This window comes from Cyprinodon variegatus, unplaced genomic scaffold, assembly GCF_000732505.1.
Source record: "Cyprinodon variegatus isolate N-32 unplaced genomic scaffold, C_variegatus-1.0 Scaffold1658, whole genome shotgun sequence".
Lineage (NCBI taxonomy): Eukaryota > Metazoa > Chordata > Actinopteri > Cyprinodontiformes > Cyprinodontidae > Cyprinodon > Cyprinodon variegatus.
The window spans coordinates 24,887-46,735 of NW_015152111.1; the positions used below are offsets into that span (position 1 = coordinate 24,887).

Consider the following 21,849-nt stretch of genomic DNA (forward strand, 5'->3'; position numbering starts at 1 on the left):
AAGCATTTGTGCTTAAAACAATGAACACTAGCAAAGAAAAAGAAAGAAAGAGATCAATATATGATGCGATTCCGACTGAGCGGAACTAAACATAAAGGAACAAGTTTTCGATACAACCTTATTTGCTGGACGGCAAATATCTTGTTAGTTAAGGTGCATAGCGTTGTGCACGCGAGCGGAGACCCTAACCCAGTAAGTGGTTAATATATACTACCGCCCCTTCGTAATACTACGGTAAGCTCTGAGTAGCAAAACGAGCACACTACCCGGAAGTATTTGTTATATTTATTTACAAGAGAGTGAGTCACATCGACACTTACCAAAACCTAATTAGTAGTTGTTTTAACGTCTATCCCACCATTAGGTGTTGCAAGTTTCACAGTTTTGAACATGTCAGAGTCCGGGCACAGCCAGCCCGGGATGTACGGGCAGGGTAGGAGGAGGAGGCGACGCCGGGGCGAGAGAGATATTGGACCCCCTGGACAAAATCTGTCTGGGCCCAGCCGTGACCGAGAATACCAACCGAGAGAACGAAGGGTAAGATAAATACACACCTCCAAAAACCAGGTATATGTTTATATGATTAATAGTTACAATTAGTGATGCTGAGATGAGGCCTCATGAGGCATTGAACCGTTTGGCCAAATTGCACAGTTCATGAGGCTCCATGTGAACATGTCACCACCTACTGGTGGAGGGCAGAACTAGAATTTGTAATAAAATCAGATTTGTTTGCGGTTGTTTTTCTTTTTTACCCCCTTTTAAGCTCCTTTGAAATTGTTAATGGTTGGTGTGTATAATAAAATCTTTTGTAAGTGTAAAATTTCTTAGAAAAATCATTTAAAGTGCACAGTTGTTCTGCCATTTTAGTGAAATAAACTCAAACAGACAGTGAAAGTGTCTGTGCAAATTGGCCAATAATGAGAAAAATGAAAGGTGTTAGTCATTTTTATTTAAACATAATAGTTTTTTCCCCACATTTTTTGGTTTTAATCAGGTTGGCAGTTGTGTTAAACCAATCTGTTGGCTAAACCAATGTAATTTGTCAGCGTTTCTACCCAATCTGTATTTTTATTAGGGCAAGCCAATGCAAATTTGTCTAATTAGCCAAAATAATTAAGTATAACCGCAACTTTCAAAAGTCAAAGAAAGGTCTTGAACCATCAACCTCTGGAGAGGGAATCTGGGTCTTACAGACACTTATGTGGATGACTGTTCAATGGAGAAAATATTACTTAACACTAACATGTTAACACTGTGTCCAGTGGCTTGCTCAGATTTTGATCATTACATTGTTTATTCTAACCAAAATAGTTTTGTGCAACTACCGTATATTGGTTGGAAAAAACATCCAATCTATTCTTAGAATCTATCCCGTAGCGGTCACGTAATATCACGGCCTCCGACGTCATCAATTTTGGCCCCTCCTCTAAATGAATCACGCCTCGACACACATTTCGGGGAAACGCCCCCTCCATTACTCGACACGTCTCGAAGCCTCGGCTCATCTCATAACATCACTAGTTACAATGTATTTATTGCTGTTGTTTGATTTTTAGGATGGGAGTGAGGATCCACCAGGACCCCTCATCCAAAAAACACCCATCATTCTTGCAAAGCCTCCAGGTGAAAGGGTGGGTCATTTTAGTTTTACTAAGCTGCTTTTAAAGAGTAAGTGGCTTCAGTGCTTTTGAATTCATAAAGTAATGTTATATGATATAATTAGTCTCATTACTCAGACATCGCAGGGTAATCTATAAGTTGTTCTTGCTTTTATACCAGGCGATCAGCTTTTATAAGTTGTGTGGTTTTGGATCTTTTTCTTAGGCCAAACCTTCACAGAATGCACCCGTCAGCGGAGCTCCAGTTCTGGACAAGCCAATCATGCTAATGAAAGCCAGGGATGATGGAGGGAAGCCAGGGACACCTCCAGATACAGCAGCTCAGTCCTCTGGTCCCGGACCCTCCAAGATGGAGAGGGAAGGGCAGAGACCCACACAACCTGTCTACCAGATTCAGAACCGAGGAATGGGGGCTTCTGCATCAGGCAATGCTGTGGACCGTGAGTCATTAAAACTTCAAAACCTGCTCTCTTTTGCAGGGATGTTAAATATTTCTAGATTTTTCCACCATCTTGTCAAATGCATTAATACTACACTTTCTGCTGCAAACAAAAACGGAAACAAAATGCAAACAATTTATCTCTCAAGTGGAAGTGAGGAAAATGAAATGTAGGGTGTAAAACTAACGTGAATATTTGATCTATACATTTGTAAATACGTAAAGATGCTACTTTACTTTAAACCTCTCAACTATTACTTGTTTTAATCACATTTGTTTTTTAATAACTTCTTGAAATCGGAGTCCAACAGCTACTAGCACCTGTAAGCAGGTAATCCAACACAGAACATTCATTGCTCAGCATTACTTGGTTTGTCTCCAGAAGGTGCTCATCCACCCTAACAGAAAAAGCTTTTTCTTAAATTAAGATCTTTCATCATCATTCATGTTATTTCTATCAACATGGAAACTAGATTCTGCTTACTTACTGTTATGTTTGGGATTGTTGTAGGGCTGAAACAATTAATCAGATTAATCATGAATAATTGATTATTGAAATAATCGTCAACTAATCTAGTAATCGATTAATCGTTAAATGGAGTAAAGCGCCTCTAAAATGTGCTTTTAGCTAAAAGAGCAACCATGCTTGAGCAGCAATTATATTAAAGTTGTAAAAAAAAAGTTTACATTTTGCATTTAAGATAAAAAAAAACAAAAAAAAAACGTTTTCGTCCATCAATATGCTGTATTATAAGTTTTAGTTTAATTTTGCAAAAAAAAAATCATCTTGAAGGAATGTTTGGCTATCCGATTATTAATCGATTAATTGAAAAACAATCGAAAGATAAATCAATTTGCAAAAATAATCTTTAGTTGCAGCCATAGATTGTTGTTTTGTTAAAAATACACCAACTGAGAATAGTTCTTATTTGGCATCATAACCTCTTAAAGTATATTGATGTATTCAAAAGGATCCGCTGTACTTTGCATGTAATAAACAGGCTGGCCATCATATTTGGGCTGAAACAATTAATTGTAAGTATCATGGTTAATTAATTAAAAGGTAATTTATTTAATTAATAAATAATCATTTATTTGAAGTATGTCAACTGTAAAACATACTATTTACTAAAAGAACATCCTCAGAGCTAAAATTTTGAATTCGAGTTTTAAAAAAAACCTCCTTCCTCCATAAACACGCTTGCACTTCTGACTATTAAATTGAGTTAACTTTCAATTTAAAGCCATTTATATTGCATTTAAAACATGTATTAATGTATTTTGATTGAGGCATATTTGATTGCTAGAATAGCCAATAGCTGCAGCCCTACATCATAGCATGAGAAACATCCTAACAGGCATGATACTTGACTTAAACTCACCTAGATTCACAGTGAATAGTGGATTCTATTTAGTGTTTGAGGCCAGTTTAAAAAAGTACTGTGTCTTTGCCAGTGTAAGTTTTCATTTTTAAGACGTTTAGGAAAACTATGTTTCGCAGGTTTTCAGAGAGAAATGTACCAGAAACAAATCTGAACCCTTCAGTCTCACTGATTGAAATCTAATATGTTTTTATACTCAGATCTTTGAATGAATGAATCATACCTAATCAGCATTATGGATCTGTTCATTCCCTATTACTCTACTACACTTGTCAATTATTTGGCATATAAATGTATAATTTGATTCAATAAAGGACTTTTATTACTTTGAACAAAAAAAATTTGTGTGAAAGAAAGGAACATTTATTGTTTTACTTGTGACTTCCAGCCATGGTCGGTCAGTCCAAACTCCTCCATCCAGAAAAGATGAAGCACAGCATTAAGCTGGTTGATGACCAGATGAACTGGTGTGACAGTGCCATGGAGGTGAGTGGCTGTTTTTTACTGAGTTGAACATCAAAATGAAGCGCTTTGATGAAAAGGTGGAGTCCTGTATTTATAAGGAATCTTGGGACTAAAAGGAGCTCTCAATGGCAGCATTTTAAAACTTTCAATTTCTGGAATTCTATGATCTAATACTGGGGTGCTTTGTGAAAAATACTTTAATCCAGGATTATGTATTTTTTACAAAGCACCCTAGGTCTTCTAGTTAGTAGCAGTGAGCAGAACTTTAAGCAAGGCTAAGATTGTCTTAACCAGGAAAGATCGCAGCAGCATAGAGAGCAGTTAGGCCAGTCCACTACTAAATATTGAAATTAACAGGAACATACTTCTTTTAGCAATAACGCAGTTATTATGGGGTGAAGATTAACTCTGTTATCCCTAATAGAGGAAGACTAATCTCAGTAGCTGATAGCTAGTTACATAATTTTGATGAGATAAAATTATTAATGTTAAAACTATTGAAAAGTCATGAATAAAATGTAAAAAAGGAGGAATTTCAATAGTATTGACTGTAAAATTCAATAATAAGCATTTTAAAAGAACTGTGAAGAGTCACAGAAAACAAATATGTATACAAGCTAAAGTACATTGATTTACAATCTAACCTATTTATAAGGAATATGTAAAAGAGTTAAAAATTTGCTGTATTATATATGATGGTTTCAGTATTTATAACCTAAAAAAGCTATCTGGAATGTAGTTTCTGTGTTGCCATATCTTTTCAGCCCTTTGATTGTTGCATGTAGCACTTATCACTTTCCAGGCAGGTATGTAAATGCAGAAATATGGATGCATTTGCTTGGAAACATCACCTCAAAGGCCCCCATGTTCTTCATGCGATGCTGGGAGCAAATGTTCCCCTTTAACATTCCTCTATTCTCTTTCAAGAGCTTTGCGGCTCCTCGTTCCTGTTCGTTTTTCTCAAGCCGCTTTTCTTCATTTTATTGTACCTGTTTTGTCAAGTACAACCTCTTAAGGCAGCCAGTCAATCCCAGTAAAATGCTGACAGATGAGTGCACATTGACAATGAATAGATGTGATGGTAAAGTGGCGGCTAATGTGATTAAACATATCAATAAGCAAATAAAAATGATGATAATAATGATTAGGATGTAAATAAGGATGGTTTTAACTTTTGATGCTGTTTGACAATACTTTGATTTTGCTGAAGTTTCATCATGATGTTAAAATTATCTTAAGGCATGTCTGAAAAATATACTGGGTTATTTTGTCTCTTTGATTACTAGAAACACTTTTGTGTGTGTCTGTGTTTTTTTTTTCTTTATGTTTTTCTATCAACCACTCACAACAAAAGGATCAACCACTCATCCTCACTAAGATCAACATTTTGTCTTCTCTCTGAGCTGATCTGAAGTGTCTGAATCACTCTTGGGCCTTATGTGTTTTAATATATTGTGTATATATTTATTTTAGGGCTGCAACTAACAATTAGTTTGCAAAGGTTTTTAAATCAACTTAGAAGGAGTTGTGTTTTTTGTGTTTTTTTTCGTGCTGCAGTATCTGAGGGACCAGACCGACATGTTGGTAGTGGGAGTCATTGGCCTGCAGGGAACTGGCAAATCTACCATTATGTCACTATTATCTGCAAACACACCTGAAGAAGATCAAAGGTAAGCTTGATGATGGCACCAAGAATATGATGGACATTTAATCTGCGTTCTATTTCTAACTCATTTCTTTATACACTGTAACGGTCATTTCAGAAGTCAGTAATTAGACGATCAAATACCAGGACTGTAAAAAGCTTCAGTTAAAAATGTATTTATTTAATGGACATAATTCTGGATTTTCATTAATAATTTTTTTTAAATTCACTGCATTTTGTTACCTTCCTAAAGAATCATAAATTGTTGTCAAAGAATAAGCAACTTGTACCTGTTTCCTACGTCTGGTATTCGATTTTATGTACGGTTGTTTAGATATCAACGTTTTTTTTAGTGTAGTCCACAGAAAAATAAGACAGTAACAGGTTTGTGGGGTGCGGTACTGCATGGTCCTTATGTGTTTTAATATATTGTGTATATATATATATTTTAGGGTTGCAACTAACAATTAGTTTGCAAATCGATTATCTGTCGATTATTTTTTTAGAGCCAAAGATTCCTTAAAGAAGATTTTTTTACGAAATTAAACCAAGTGAAACAGAAATGTTTCCACCTGATGATTTCTGAATGGAGCATACTGACAGACAAAAATGCTTTTTTATCTTAAATGCAGAATGTTTGTATATTATTTTACAATTTTGATTAAATTACTGCTCTAAGTAGGTCACTGTGTCAGGGAAAGGCATGTTTTACATTCTCCATACTGCAGTTAACGATTATCAATTCCTAAATTAGTTGACCATTAATTCAATAATCAATTAAACCGATTAGTTGTTTCATCCCTAATTAATTTGATTTATTTGGCCAGTGAAGCAGAATGTGATTCCTTTACGGCACAAAATGTTTTATAGTAATAAAATTGGTTTATATTTTAATCACCTAAAATAAACCTCACTGTTAGTGAAAAACTCTGTTGTTCTGTGCAGGAGTTACGTCTTCAGAGCCCAGAGTCAAGAGATAAAGGAGAGAGGAGGGAATCAGAGCTCAGGTATTGATTTCTTCATCACTCAGGAGAGAGTCATCTTTTTGGACACACAGGTAAGATGTTTGTTCAAACATGCTTTGGTCGATGCTTCAGAACATGCCGATGACGGATGTTTTTTGTTGTTGTTGTTTTCAGCCTATTCTCAGCCCCTTTATACTTGACCATGTTATCAACAATGATCGAAAGCTGCCTCCAGAGTACAACCTTCCTCACACATATGTGGAAATGCAGGTTTGTATCTGTCCCGTTGAGACCATTAGGTTAATTATATACCTAAGTCATAATCTTCATCTAAAAAAAGATTAGATTTGTTATTTTATATAAGTCATATTTTGACTCTTTTACTAAAATCTGCCCACAGTCTCTTCAGATCGCAGCCTTCCTGTTTACGGTATGCCACGTAGTTATTGTGGTACAAGACTGGTTTACTGACATAAACCTATACAGGTTAGCATTTCTTTGTGTTTTTTTTTTTTTTTATTGCTTTACCCAAAATCTAAAAGAAGATAATTTAGTGGTAATGTGGGTCTTAATACAACCTGAAGGCTCCATTTTTTTTAAAAAGAGCACTAAGTATTGTATTTTGCATCTTTTGAGGTTTTATTCCGTACATTAAACTATCAATGGTTGTTGGTTTATTGGTAGGTTTCTACAGACTGCTGAGATGCTCAAGCCTTCCACCCCATCTGCAAGCCATGACAGCTCTGGCTCCTCTGGCAGTGATGATGGAGCAGAGTACTATCCTCATATAGGTGGGGCTAATCGGCACAATCACACCGTCCCATACCAACCAGATTTATTCATATTATGGAAGTAAAAATTTCTCACCTTTATTTTTTTTTTTCTTATCTAGTTTTTCTCCAGAATAAGTCAAGAAGAGAGGATTTCTGTCCAAGAAATTTTAAGAACATGCACATGGTCGTGGACAAACTAATGGCACATTCTCATCTTAAATATAAAGGTGACAGACTCTTTAATTTATTTCCTAGAAATATCAGTTTCATGAATAAATAAAAAGAAACCAGTTTAAGCAATAAACTGAATACATTTATTAGTATATTATAGGATTGTGAAGCAGAATAATTTATTCGAACCCCTCCATCCGTTATCGTAACCCGTATTCCCTAAATGGCGTCGCAGAGGGGGGGACTGGAGCCTAAACCAGTAGTCAATGGGTGAGATGCGGGGTACACCCCAGACGGTCTGCCAGTCCATCACAGGTCCACACAGAGACGCACAAAGATGAACAACCAAACACACTCACTCCTAAGGGCCATCTGGAATGTCCAATCAACCTAACATGAAGGTTTTTGGAATGTGGGAGAAAACCCGAGAACCCAAATAGAACCCACGCAGACACACAGAGAATATTTACGTTTCCTAAAACTTTGTATTTATTTGTTTTTTCAGTAATTATTTTCACCATCTTTTTTATGATTAGAGAACTAATAACTTGTATATACTTTTGCAAATTTGCTTTCTGTTTTAAAGGAAAGGGATTAAATTTGTCCTGCGTTCTCACCAAACACACGCAACTGTGTTTATTGAAGTTAGACTCTCTGGAGGCTGAATGCTCAACGCTCCAATTGTTGAGCTGATCTAATCCTTCATCGCAATCTAGATTGTGTTTGGCTTTATTTGCTTTAGTGGAGGAGTTGGCAGCCTAGTGGTTAAGGCATAGAGCTTGGAATCCTGAGCTCCCCTCCTACAGACTGCCACTCTGGGTCTCTGAGCAAGACTTTTAACCCCACACTGCTCCCCGGGGACCCCACGATGGCAGCCCACTGCTCCTCAAGGGGATGGGATAAATGCAGATGTACATTTCTCCAATGTGAAATCAATAAAGTTCAATTATTATTACTACTTTTCTTATTGTGGTTTTGAAAATAAAAATACTTTAGGAATGTTTTTGTGCGAGAAATTCCAGCTGAAAAACATCATCTGGTGAGTGAGTTCATCAAGATTAGGATTCTAGTTAAATATTCTGGCCTCGTTCTGGGCAGCAGACACCCACACATCACTCAGAGTCCCCAGTGAAGGCGCTCCAAGGCTGGCTAGGTTGTCTGGGATTTCCTGTTGCTATCCATAGCCCCGGAAAATGAATGGAAAGCCTTATTTATTTATTTTTTAGATTTCTGGTAAAAATGGCAAGCAATTGAATATAAAATCCTATTTTTGGCTGGCAGCTTTATCATTTTAGTTAGTGTAAATATTTATAAACCGCTTCACCACAGTTCAGTAAGAAAATGTTTCAGTGGAGCAGAGGTGGGTAGTAACTAGTAACATTTACTCAGTTATTTTTACCTGTAATTTTTTGAAAAATGTACTTTCAGGAGTAGTTTTAAAATAGTTTTGGTTGTTCTTGAGTAAGAATATAATAAATTATCACTACTCTTTGTTAAGATTTCTGGCTGCTCCATGCATTGTGAGTAACTTCACGTAATAAAATCTATCTTGCTTTAAAGGAATATTCACTATTGAGCTTTATTGGTTTAAGTTATTTTCCATCTGCTAAGTCTGCCTTACTTTACTATACTTTTATTTGTTAATCTACATATTCTAACTATTGATTTAGTAAGTTTTACTCTCAAAAATGATTTTGAATAGTGTTCATCACACCTACAGTTTTTTCTATGTTATGTTTATTTTATATCTTATTCTTTGAAACACCAGAATTTGCATGCATAAGACTTCATATTTTGTTTAATTTTACATAATTTTGTTAAATCTTAAATCTGTTGTTTTGAATATGAGTAGTAAGTAGATCAGTTACTAAGTACTTGAGTAGCCTTTTTACTAATTCTTAGTACACTAATTTCTTTAAAGGCAATTTAAGTACAATTTTTGTGTGCTCTACCCACTTTTGCAGAAGAGTAATAAGGATCAGAGCTCAGTCTCTTTTCTTTGTACATAAAAATCATTTCTCCTCACTTTTTAAAACCTGTGGCTTTGATGTCTTGAAGCCACTTTAGTTGCATCAACCATTAAATTAGCATGTAAACTAGATTACCTAACACAAAAGACCCGCATTCGGTCTGAACGCAGTATAAGCTGAGGTATTGTATTGTAACGTGATGGTAAGCCACAGTTGCATGATTGTTTTTTAAAACTCAAATATAAAAGCAATGGCTTTATTACTCTGATAAATAATATTAATAATAAAAGGAACCTCAGTTATAAATATTCAGAAAGCTTAAAGTGCCCCAAGCACAGCCCAGTTGTCTTTTAGATACTTCAGCCATTTGATATTGAACTACTGGGAATACTTATGAAAGCATCTAACATTTAGCCCAAGATGTTCAGGTCTGTAAGGTTGGGTTAAAAAAATCATGACTGTAAATTGTACAATCCCCAATAAACACAAACTAATCATTAAACATGATGCCCATTTCCCAGGTACCCTATCCATGTTGGATTGCAACATCTTTCCAGGAATGGTGCAGGAATATTTGGATGCTGAGGTCAACATGTTTCTGCTTCCGGTTCAAGAAAATGATGGAGAGGATAACCTGAACAAAGCAGGTTAGTAAACTGTTTAAGTAACATTTTGTTCCTTTATTACACTGTTTTAACAATTATGAGGTAGATGCATATTCAACATCATACCGAAAGAAATCTAAATTAAAAGTAGGTTTATCTGTTGAATTTGATTAGTAACTTGGGAAAAGAACAGAAAGCAGTTTTAAAAGGTGTTCAAGACCTGTTTGCGATTTTGAATAATATTTAGGAATTACTTTTGCTACAGAGACCATTATAATTGGTATTTGAATAGCTTTTATTTATAACATAACAGGGGCTTGCTTCTGTATTTCGTTTAAAAAAAATAAATAAATTCAAAGGTAGTAACATAAAATGTCCTCTAAATCTAAAAAATAACGGTATAATGCCACGGTGATGGCATCCTCAGCCTATTTTTGCATGGTAGACATATTGATTAGGGTTAAATGACTGGAAGGCACTGATGCCAGAGAACTAACCTTAAACCAGGAAGAGAAGTGGATCATTTTCTCAGCCACTGATGGATCAGCATATGAGACTTATTCTGTATTTCCCCTGAAGTTGGAAATTTTCTGCAACTCTTACCACATCATTGACCTTTTTTTATAGTCAGATGGTCCTCTGCTTTTGTTTTGTAGCCCTCCGCTACCTTTTTCATTTCTATGCTTTAGTATTCGACAGTTCTTTGTCTGCTGCCCTGAAGGTAGTGTTGCCTCTTCCCAGCAGCTTATTAACTCTTTTTCTGCTCCTGAACCAGAACATTTGCTCCAGAAATGTTTGCCTTAAATCAGGAATAGGGACTTTTCTGTTAGCCTGACTTGCTTTGAGTTAAAAAAAAAAAAAAAACAGTCCAACATGTGCCCCTCTGTTTGCACAGCTTGTTTGCTGGAAGTAAACAGGATTTAAATGATTTCCTATGTTTCTTAGGGACAGGGACATACCCGCTCTTCTCTTTGCTGCCCGGTTACAGAGGTCATCCCACCTTCTCCACCATGGTCTCTAAGCTCCGCAGCCAAATCTTGGCCATGCCTCGCTGTCAGCTGTCTCACACAATTCTCACTGAGAAAAACTGGTAAATATCTCACACTGTATGTCATAATGGAGGAACAGCAATTACAGGTCAACCTTGTTTTCAAACGTACCAAGTGTTGCTTTAAAAGAGATGTATTAATTTATTTCTTCGTATGACTTAAATACTGCGTTTATTTATCTAGTTGTTGTATTTTGAGGTACACCGATTTTTTGAATCCACATTTATTTATTTCTGTATTTTTTTTATTCTGTCAGTTGGTTCTCAATATGCCAGTGTTGTATCTTGATTTTAAAATGTTACATATTTTTATTTATTAATTTTCTTTTATGCAAAAACAGAGAAATCAAAGACTGAAAAGATGAGCCCAAAATGTCCAATGTTTAATTTGTCCTAAAAAAGTTTCACTGTAGAGTAGAACAATCAAAATTTCTACAAGTCAGCATTGAGATATTAATTAGGAAATATTGGGTTTCTAGTGACTCACATTTTACTAGTTTTTGAATGACAACCACATTTAGTATCAGCATAAAGCTACAGATCTTCCAATCTCTTCACTTATAACATAATTCTCTCTCCCTTTGTTTATTTGTTTTTTATTTATCTATTTTTTCCAGGTTTCACTACGCTGCTCGTATCTGGGATGGAGTTAAAAAGTCTTCAGCTCTCTCTGAATATAGCCGCCTCCTCTGTTAGCACCATCTAAAATTACTGATGTACAGTGACATTTTATTTTGATTAAAAAAAAGTGACAAGAAAGCTGTTTCCTTTGAGACGCCTGCACTCAAATGATGAACAACGAAGTTTAAACCTTTGGACCAAGCACAGTGGTGAATATTTTAGAAATCTGTGCTTGTGTAAATTTATGCTACATATTCTCTGCTAAAATACAAATCTTTTTGTATGTTTTTTTTTGTTTGAGAAAAACAAATGATAAAAAAAAAATGAATAAATAAAACCGTTTCAAAATGTCTGACATCACAAAACAATGTTTGATATCTGTTCTTATGCCAACAGTACATCAGGCTTTTATGTTCATCTTCTCTTATAGGCATTAATGTGAATTTAATATGTGGCTTTTTAATGATTCATTTGCATTGTTTATCTGTTAAAATATAATAAGAAAGATTCTTTAAAATAAGATTTTTTTGCTTGTACTTAAGAATATAATAAATTATAACTACTCTTGGGTAACATTTCTGGCTGCTCCATGCATTGTGAGTAACTCCACATAATAAAATCTATCTCGAGGTAAAGAAATATTCACCATTGAGCTTTATTGTTTTTAATGTCATTTTCCATCTACTTAATCTGCCAGTATAAACACTATACCTTAATTTAACTTATTCTACATATTGTAACTATTGATTTTGTAAATTTTATAACAAAAAAAAATTGAAGTGTTCATTAAACCCAAACTTTTTTTTTTGTATGTTATGTTTGTTTTATATCTCATTCTTTGAAACACCAGAATTTGCGTGCATATAACTTTAATATTTTATTCAAATTTACATAATTTTGTTAAATCTTAAATCAGATGTTATGAGTATGAGTAGTAAGTGGATCATAATTAACAAAAAAAAAATGTAGGGATATATAAAAAGGAATGTTGTGAACTATTATGGCCGATTTAAAAATAATATTTTCCAAGACTTTGGCAGTTCTGTTTTAGATTAAGACAGCTCTGCAGTTGTCCTTATCATACAGATCATTTCCTTTTTGAAGGGGAATTGTGGAACATTTCCCCTTAGAAGGCACATAGCAAAATATACATTGGAAAGATTGCTCAAAGACAAATGGAGGACTGGAGATGCATATTTAATAAATTTGGCCTCAACGCCATCAGAACTAGCTGCCACAAAGCAGTTCATAGTATCATAGAACATGCTATGTTTAGGTGAAATGGGTAAAATGAAGAAGAGCTGACTGGAAGTGTTTCCAATTATCATTGGACCAGAAGTAAAGCTATTATTGATAAACCTTTTTGTAATGCATCAGATTTACCTATTAAATAATTACATCTTTCCAGGAATAATTAGGATTCTTGGAACCAGTTTATAAAATCCTAAATTTGGCATTTCTGGTGTGTTAAACATGTTTTTTTTTTTTTTAGCTGTTTCTATATTTCCCAATCATCAGGATCCTCTTTAGGGCGATATTTCCTTCTTTGATTATCTCACAGCAGTGACACAGCAGGTCTTTACCCATATGTTTTCTTGTTTTTTTTTTTTTTTTCACAATTTAAGTCTTCCAAAGATGCTTAGTTTTTCAAAAAATATTTTTAATTATGTCTGTATTACATGTGTATTTTGAGCCAAACTGTAATCATGATAGCTGCAAAAAATACAAAACAATTTAAAATGTCCCTCTACTTCACAATCAGTCACATGTTTATTTTAATTCCATGAATTTTCAAAAAAATAAAAATAAAAAATACACCAAAGTTTAAAAATATATAAAGTTTAAAGATCATATGATATACAGTGAGGAAACTGTAGATTTGGCAGTAAGACAGTCATGAAGCAAAAAAAAAAAAAAGGATTGCAGGAAAACCTCCTACAGTCTAAACCTTTTCATCTGAAAAAAATAATTTATTTGCTCTAGTTCTGTGTAGTTTTTCCTGCCCAAGCAAGGTAAATGTGTCTGAACAGGGTTTAGAACGCAAATAAAATGGTTACGAAAATGTCCTTTTAAATGAAAGGAATGTTAGGTATTTCATTTCCCTTTTTGAAAGGATATTTGTCTCCACTTTTTAATCTGGGCAATAAAAGCTTTATTGCAGTTGGTTTTAAAAACATAACAGGATGGAAAGGCCAGACAATGTTGAAATATTTTATAAATTCCTGTCTGACATTCAACATTTACGCATCTGCTCCTAAATGCCTAAACTGGTGAAAAATTATTTGATGTTTGCTTTTAAATTAAAGTTAATAATCTTAAGAGCTCCTTTGTGACACAACAAGCTTTTTCCAGAGCAATATTGACCAATTGCAGTTAGAAGGCAACCTTTTAAAATTAGTCTTTTTAAAATTATTATTAAGGAGAAAAATCCAAACACACATAAGTGTGAATGCCCCCATGTTTAAACAGTAATGTCATTTATCACACATAAATTCAATACAATTGATCACTGGCCCACCTGCTCTCTACCAAGAAATGACCCATCAAAAGATCTCCAGGCAAAGATCAAAAGAAATTCAAGAGCAAATGACAACGTAATTATTATTATTATTTTTTTTAACAGTGTCCTGTCTTGCAATGTTGCAATAATAGTAATTGTCTTTATGACAAAAAGAGCCCAAAAGATTTTACTTTCACAAGTGGATGACAACAATTGAGATGTACCAGCCGGGAGAGTGTTACTAAACCACTTTGAAAACCTTGGACAACCAACCAAAATGATCTGAAGAGCACAGCAATGACTCCTCCGTCAGTTCACCAAAAACCCCACAACAACATCCAGATAACGGCACGCCTCTATGCATCAGCTAAGATCAGTTATGTCAAACATTTGATAGTAGTGCTAGCTGCTAAGGGTGTCTGAAACCGTTCTTTGGCAAACATGTTCCTTCGAAATATATTTTATCTTTTAATGCATATATACATTTTCATATGTCTATGAAACCCAGGGTAATTAAAATGATAATAGTTCCAACTATGCCCACAGGAATCATTAAAGTTCTGGGAAACTTAATGGCCTAGTAAGTTTACCTACAAGTTACAAAGGGTGTTTGGTAAGATTTGACCATTTTACTGCATGTTACCATCTACATTTTTTAAGCTTTAATTCTACAAAAAAGACAGTATGGGGAGTTCTACGAGGTTTTGGTAAAGTTTATGTTATTTTAAGGTTTTCATACTTGGGGTTTTAGGTTGTTTAAAAAGAACTGTGTAGAACTTTCTCTGTAAATTTGGGAAACTTAAAAGGCATCTAATGCTTATAAGAAGAATAAATATCCATACAGACGTTGTATAAAAGCTAAAACAACAAAGTCATCAGACATTGTGCAAGAAGTATTAAAAAATGTATGTTGGCGAATCAGAAAGAAAAACTAAGAAAAATAAATATTACACAAAAAACATAAAAAAACAAGAGCAATACAAAGGCTACGTGGGGAATGATATACTATCAAAGCTAATGCATTAAAAATGCATATCCAAATTATTTTGTTATGGAAAATATATAGAAAAGTTTGAAAATAAAAAAAAATTACAAATAAATGTTTAAAATATTTTGCATGTAAGGTTTCGTCATAGCAGAAACCATTCCAAAGACTACACAAAACAAATAATTTTATAGCAAAAAATATAAACAGCATATTTTCTTTTTAATATCGAAAAACATGAAATAAGGAAAATTATACAAAACTGTGGAAAGAACAGATCTACTGAGGGGTTATACATAATCATACATGATAAACAATATTACAAAATCTTTCTTAATACAGTTCACTGATATTTGAAATTTGTCATTAACAAAAATGTTCTCTGAAGGAAGGAAATTCTCAAAAAATCGCACTTTTTCTCTCATTCCCAACTTTGTGATCGACTGCAAATTTAGCATGCCTTCCATGGAAATGCCTTTCCAAAGTACTCTTATTTTTTTGACAACCTCTCATTACAAAGCAAAAATGCAGGCAATCCTTCTGCACTGATAAAGAAAGCAAATGAATCCTGTGTTCTGATCAGATATCTTCCTTTTTTTCCCTTTGGGATCCATGGCCTGAGACACACCTGTCCCTTTGTTTACCTGGCACCGAGCCATGCTGAACGAGTGTTGCAGGCTAGGACCACTGATCTCTATGGCTATGACGCAAATTTTCGTGGGGGGCGCTAAAGAGCCGCAGGTTGCCGACCCCTGGTCTAAACCCTTAGATGTTGCTGAAAATTACCCACTGTGGCTTTAAGGAAAGCTAATAATTAGCACTGCTTGAAGGAAGTCCTCCAGACCACTAGGGGAGATGATCAACTCAGAAGGCACCAGGACCTTAGTAAAGGCTTACACAAGATGCTAAAAGAGATTAAGAGTAAAAAAATAATCAAAGAAAAACATACCCTTCCTTTCTTTCCTCAAAGTGCCTTCTGGATGTTATCCTATTAATGTGTTCATTAAGAGTCTTGTCCACATATATTAATTTTTAACAATGTCCACTTTATCTTCTGGTTATCATTGATGAATATCTCAGTTCAAAGTTGCAGAAATTATAAAAAAGGAAAGTTAGCAGAATTCCTAGCTGTGTTACATAAAGTCAATTACTTTTGAATCGCTTAACATTCCTCACTTTGTACAACACAATGATCATACCATGCTAAACTTATTGCATAGAGATGAGCTACACTTAAACACAGTCTTCATTCATATTACAAAGTAGGGCTCTGAAAACTATTGATAACACTGTATAAAGATTTTCCATTTTTTATTAAATTTAAGTTTTTTCAATTTTATGATATACTGTTGTAGATAATAATTTCCTTCAGGTGCACTATAAAGCCATAAGAACATCGCCAGTGAACTTCTAAGACAGGTTTTAAACAAAGCAGTTGACTGTTATCTGAAATTATAGAAAAGAAACAGATTACACAACTGCTAAGTGGAAAAACCAAAACATATCTGTACACGTAAAACTAACAGGCACACCAAAAAGAGAATTATTCAAAATAACATGTGTTATGTGATACCGCTTTGGGGGCTAATTGAATTACAGCTTTTCTTCATTTCTTTTCTTTGATTAAATGATTTACAAAGCCTTCCCTGTATATTTTAACTCTAAAACTATTTGTATTCACCAAAACACAGGAGAGATGAAGGTGTGGTCTAAAACCAAAAGACAAGCCCCGCTAAAGTGAGCCACATATATAAATCAAAGAAAGGCTTGGTTATTTGCTGATACTAACAAAATGTATTTGGTCACACTGGTTGTTGGGGTATTGCTTCTTTCAAAAGGTAAGTTTTTTTACCCATGCAATTTTGTTCTATATGTTTTTTTTATGTTTTATTACTGCACTTCAATAACCAGTACTGTAATTGGCTTTTAATTGACAATGTCTCTGCATTTACGCTGCATGTTATTCAGTATTTTAAAAACATTTGGTTTGTCTTTTCCAAATAATATATTTGAGAAAGGATTCAAAGTACTTTTTAATACCTTTGACCTGATCTATTATCAGCCAATGCCCTGAAATGTTTCGAGTGTGTACCAGGAACCTCTGAAACCTGCATTGACACAGCAAAGGAATGTCCCTCACCAAATAATCTATGTGCAGCAATGAGATTGGTAACATACGCAGGTATAAACTGTATGATCACAATTTGCTTTCAGTCACCTTTCAGGCACTCGTTTATTAGTTCTACTTTGTACATTTTGTAGGTGCCTCTAAGGACAAAGAGATCAAAGCCAAAATGTGTGCTCTGCGTGGAGATTGCATTAGAGGCTCAGTCAACTTTGGATCTGACAAAACTGTGATAGTGAGTGAGTGCTGCTCCTCAGAGCTTTGCAACATCCAGCACGCATCTGGTAATTTGAAACTTGTCCAGTTTTGTTTTTTAACCAATACTTTTATGAATAAAATATTCTGCATCTACAATTTACTTTTATTTTGTCCAAAGCATCCACACATTTTAAACAGATTCTTGTGTTAAGAACTGCATGCAGTTTGAAGAATGTGTGTTTTTTTTTATGTTTAACTGGGACTACATGATGTAAAAATCCCCAAATTGTTGTGTTTCAGAGCCCAACTTTGTTCCAAATGGAAAAAAGTGCTTCAGCTGTGAAGGAAATCAGTGCATGAAAACTCTAAACTGTGAGGGAGATCAGGACTACTGCATCACCTCAACAAGTGAGACATCTGTTTTATTTTCTAAGTTCCACATCTTTCTTTTAATAAATGTCATGAGCTTCTAAGATTAAAGAAGTGGACCACATTAATATATTTGTTTTCATCTTCTCAGTAAATGTAGCAGGGGAAGTCCAGACCCTGAAAGGCTGTGCCTCCAAGATTATGTGCTCAGAAAATCCCTCTGTGCTCTTTCAAAATTATATTGGATTGGGAAGCAGCTGCTGCCAGGGTGACTACTGCAATAGCGCCAGCAGTGCAAGTGCCGGCCTGCTCCTTTTGCCCACATCACTGTTATTTTTAGTCTTGTTTACATAGTTAATGGATGAACACAGATGCAGATGCAAAAACGTATTTGTTACAAATTTGTTTGAATTATGTTCAATGTGTAATAAAGTTCAATGTGTTTTGATTTTTTAAAAGAATTGTTACAAAGCTGAAAAGTAATTTTCCAGAGACAAGAAGTAATAAATACAGATTCCTCATTCAGTTGTCTGATGAACCATATTTAATTTACTTTGCATTTTAACTTTCAGAATGTTTTGGCAATTGATATTTATATATATTCACTTTAGGGGTTATTCCAGAAATGGAGGATATGTTATGTCCCTGCCATGAAATTTTAAACAATCCACAAAAATTGAATACACACACACCTGTTATGTAAATTAAAGTATCTGAAAACATGATATAACTGTAGCTGTAGTAAAAGTAATTCCTGAATTTATTTCCTAAATATTATATGCAAAACCAAATAGCTCCTGAGTGCTCCCTAAAACGTTGTTTTTTAAAATTGTCCCTCGTGATGCCAAAGTTACACACCAAATGTCAGAGAGATAAAACGAGTTTAAATCAGATTTTAAGTGTAAGATTTTGTTAATGTGTCTTCTTTGGCATTATTTCAACATTGCATTGTATCACAGACCTATTTTATATGGTAGTTACTGTGCTCTTAGGTTATGTCCCTCAAAATATATGCAACTGTTATAGAAACCCTTTAGGCCTTTCGAGGAAAAGTTGGCTACAAGATTAAGCAGAAATTACATCATCACATTAATTTCTCTTGTCATGGATAGCATTAAATAAGGTCCTCCTTCATATCTTTCATGTTTTCTTAATCTTTTCCTTGACTGCAGCAAGAGGATTATGTGAGAATAAATGAGGCAACTCCTTCTAGTTATTTAAAGTTTCACATACCCAGAAATTCTGGGCGAGGAGGAGGAGTAGCAACAATCTTTCAGTCTGGCTTACTGATTACTCCAAAGGCAGTTGATAATTACAACTGTTTTGAACATTTAACAATTAGTTTCCCACATCCAAATTGCAAAGCAAGAAAACCTCTTCTTTTTATAACTTTGTATACCTCCACCAGGTTATTAGTTTTAATTTTTAAAGGAATTTTCAGAGTTCATCTGATTTGGTGTTAAATACTAACAGGCTCATCATAGTGGGTGACTTTAACATCCAGGCTGACATAAAATTTTTAATGCTATCTTAAATTTTTAATGCATTTAATACTATCTTAGAGACTATTGGATTTGTTTAAAATGTGAATAGTTCCACACATTCTCATATTCATACTTTGGACCTTGTGCTGACATAGGCATAGAATGTGAAGAAATAACAGTATTTCCTCACAATCCTGTCCTCTTCTGACCAGTTTCTAATAATCTTCAGGATTATTTTAACAGAGTTCTGCTCCCCCAAAAGAAGGTTTCACTTTAGCCAGGCTCAAACTGTGCAATTTTTAGCCCTTTTCGGGATGACTTTCCAGTCATGCAACAATTTTCCGATCAGACCAACTTTCAGGTCATGCGTTGGGGCTATCAGGGGACGACCACCTCCCGATCAGGAATCGTTAGGTCGGGAGAAAATCAAACATGTCCGATTTTCTCCCGACCGTCTTGGACAAATTGCTCTTTGGGCTTGCGCAAACAAGGATTCTTCTTCTCCTTCCTCTCAGATGAAAACACAGTAGCATGGCAGGGGTGTGAGCGAAATGGAGTTCTTTCTGTAAAACTGACAGACCGTAGTAGCCACATTTGTTCAGCCATGTCATTGTCCAAATACGTTGTCGCCCTTTCTTTTTAGGGCTTTCAGCAAACAAATTGCACAAATTGCAAAGGCAGCACATTTAACTCTAGTGAGCTTCATATTCCCTTTCAACTCGTTCGGCTTCCAGATAGATGAGTCCGAGTAGCGCCATCTCACTGTGGAGCTGATTCAGACATGGTTTACAGTCATACAGTGTGAGCAGGTAGATCGCATCAGAGTGTCGGGCCGCATAGTGTGAGAACATACACCGTGAGCTGTGAACTTACACTGTACAACGAAACCCTGCAGCATCCTAGTGCCCTCTGTTGACCAGCTGCCACTGCTCTTCAGGCAGTCATCTTTAAAAGTCTCATTGGAACAGCAACAAACAAAAGTTTCAACATCATCGCCCAACTCAATGCAGATTCGAGATAAATCACTGAATAGGACTTTTATCCAGTCATCCACAGTCCACCATTGCTTTTCCTTAAGCTGGGCTTACACTGTGCGATTTTTTGCCCTTTTCGGGGCGACTTTTCAGTCGTGCGAGACTTTTCCAATCGAGCCAACTTTCAGCCTGATCGTGCGCCAGGTAGTATACAGGGGGTAACGAGGCGATCACCCTCTCACAACCACCTCCCGATCAGGAATCGTGAGATCGGCAGAAAATCAAACATGTTTGGTTTTCTTCTGACTGTCGTGGGCAAATTGCTCAGTGAGTATGCGCAAACAAGCATTCTTCTTTTTCTTCTTCCTCTCGGATATAAACACAGAGGCATGGCGGGGTTACGAGTGAAATGTAGGTGTTTCTGTAAAATTGACAGTCCGTAGTTGCCACGTTTGCTCAGTAATGTCTTTGTCCAAATACGTCATCACTTTTTCTTGTTAGGGCTTTCAGCACAAAACTGCACAAATTGCCAAGGTGGCGCGTTTCACTCTAGTGAGCTTCATATTCCTCTTCTACTCATTTGGCTTCCGGATAGACGAGTCAGAGTAGTTCCATCTCGCTGGGGAGCTCAGTCTGACGTGGTTTTTAGACGTACAGTGTGAGCAGGTAGATCGCACCAGAGCGTCGTGCTGCACATAAACCCTGCAGTTTCGTCGTACAGTGTGACCTGTAGCTGCGTGCAATGACCAAAAAAATTGCACAGTGTATGCCCGGCTTTAACCCATTGTAACCTTGTTTTTTCCCCGTTTAGGTGTTAATGATGGCTTTCGTTGAGCTTTTCTTTTAGAAAAATCCCATTTTCTTCAGCTAGTTTCTTATAGTTAGGACACTGACGTTGACTCCGGTTTTCCTCCCATTTGATCCTCATTTGTTTTGTTGTGCATTTTTAGTTTTTTAAACATATTGTTTTAGGTTTTCTGTCTTGACGCTTTGATGTCTTCCTTGGTCTACCAGTTTACTTACCTTTAATAACCTTCCTATTTGGTTTGTTTTTCGTCTAGATTTTAGACACAGCTGACTGTGTACAACCAACATATTTTGCAACATCGTATGATGATTTTCTCTCTTTTAAGAGTTTGATAAACCTCTCCTTCGTTTCAATTGACATCTCTTGTGATGGAGCCATGATTCATGTCCGTCCACTTAATGCAGGAGCTCTCCAAGGTCTGATCACTCCTTTTTATTAATTAGATCTGAATATCCATCCGTACTTCCATTTCTCCCATTTAATCCGTGTGTCATGATCATGGCCCTGAGAGCTGGCTTCATTGTTAATTTTATTCACTTGCCTAACTCTGCCTGGTTTCCATTTACCATTCATTTAATCTGGCTGCTTAAGCTTCTTTACAAATAAGTTTATACATCTTGGTTAAAAGGGTTTAATCTTGGTGCTACAAGTTGTGCAATAAATGAATGCTTTGGTTAGTTCTGTTTGTTGCTTTGTTGTA

At 35.4% G+C, this 21,849-nt stretch overlaps 2 protein-coding genes across 2 annotated transcripts in view; both read left to right on the forward strand.

Annotated features, from left to right (window-relative positions):
• The first annotated feature begins 261 nt into the window (after positions 1–261).
• Positions 262–11,824, forward strand: smg9 (SMG9 nonsense mediated mRNA decay factor). Its single transcript, XM_015404175.1, has 13 exons — positions 262–537; positions 1,560–1,634; positions 1,828–2,062; positions 3,832–3,929; positions 5,466–5,578; positions 6,499–6,610; positions 6,693–6,788; positions 6,919–7,004; positions 7,203–7,309; positions 7,411–7,518; positions 9,954–10,079; positions 10,983–11,127; positions 11,703–11,824. Exons 1-13 carry the CDS (start codon positions 391–393, stop codon positions 11,779–11,781), a joined length of 1,527 nt encoding a protein of 508 aa, XP_015259661.1. The 5' UTR covers positions 262–390; the 3' UTR covers positions 11,782–11,824.
• A 5,159-nt stretch (positions 11,825–16,983) lies between these two features.
• plaur (plasminogen activator, urokinase receptor) overlaps positions 16,984–21,849 on the forward strand; it is a 31,151-nt gene continuing 26,285 nt past the window's right edge. Inside the window, exons 1-4 of the mRNA XM_015404174.1 lie at positions 16,984–17,029; positions 17,254–17,373; positions 17,454–17,600; positions 17,815–17,922. Coding sequence (XP_015259660.1) covers positions 16,984–17,029; positions 17,254–17,373; positions 17,454–17,600; positions 17,815–17,922 — 421 coding nt within the window. The remainder of the gene's footprint in view (positions 17,030–17,253; positions 17,374–17,453; positions 17,601–17,814; positions 17,923–21,849) is intronic.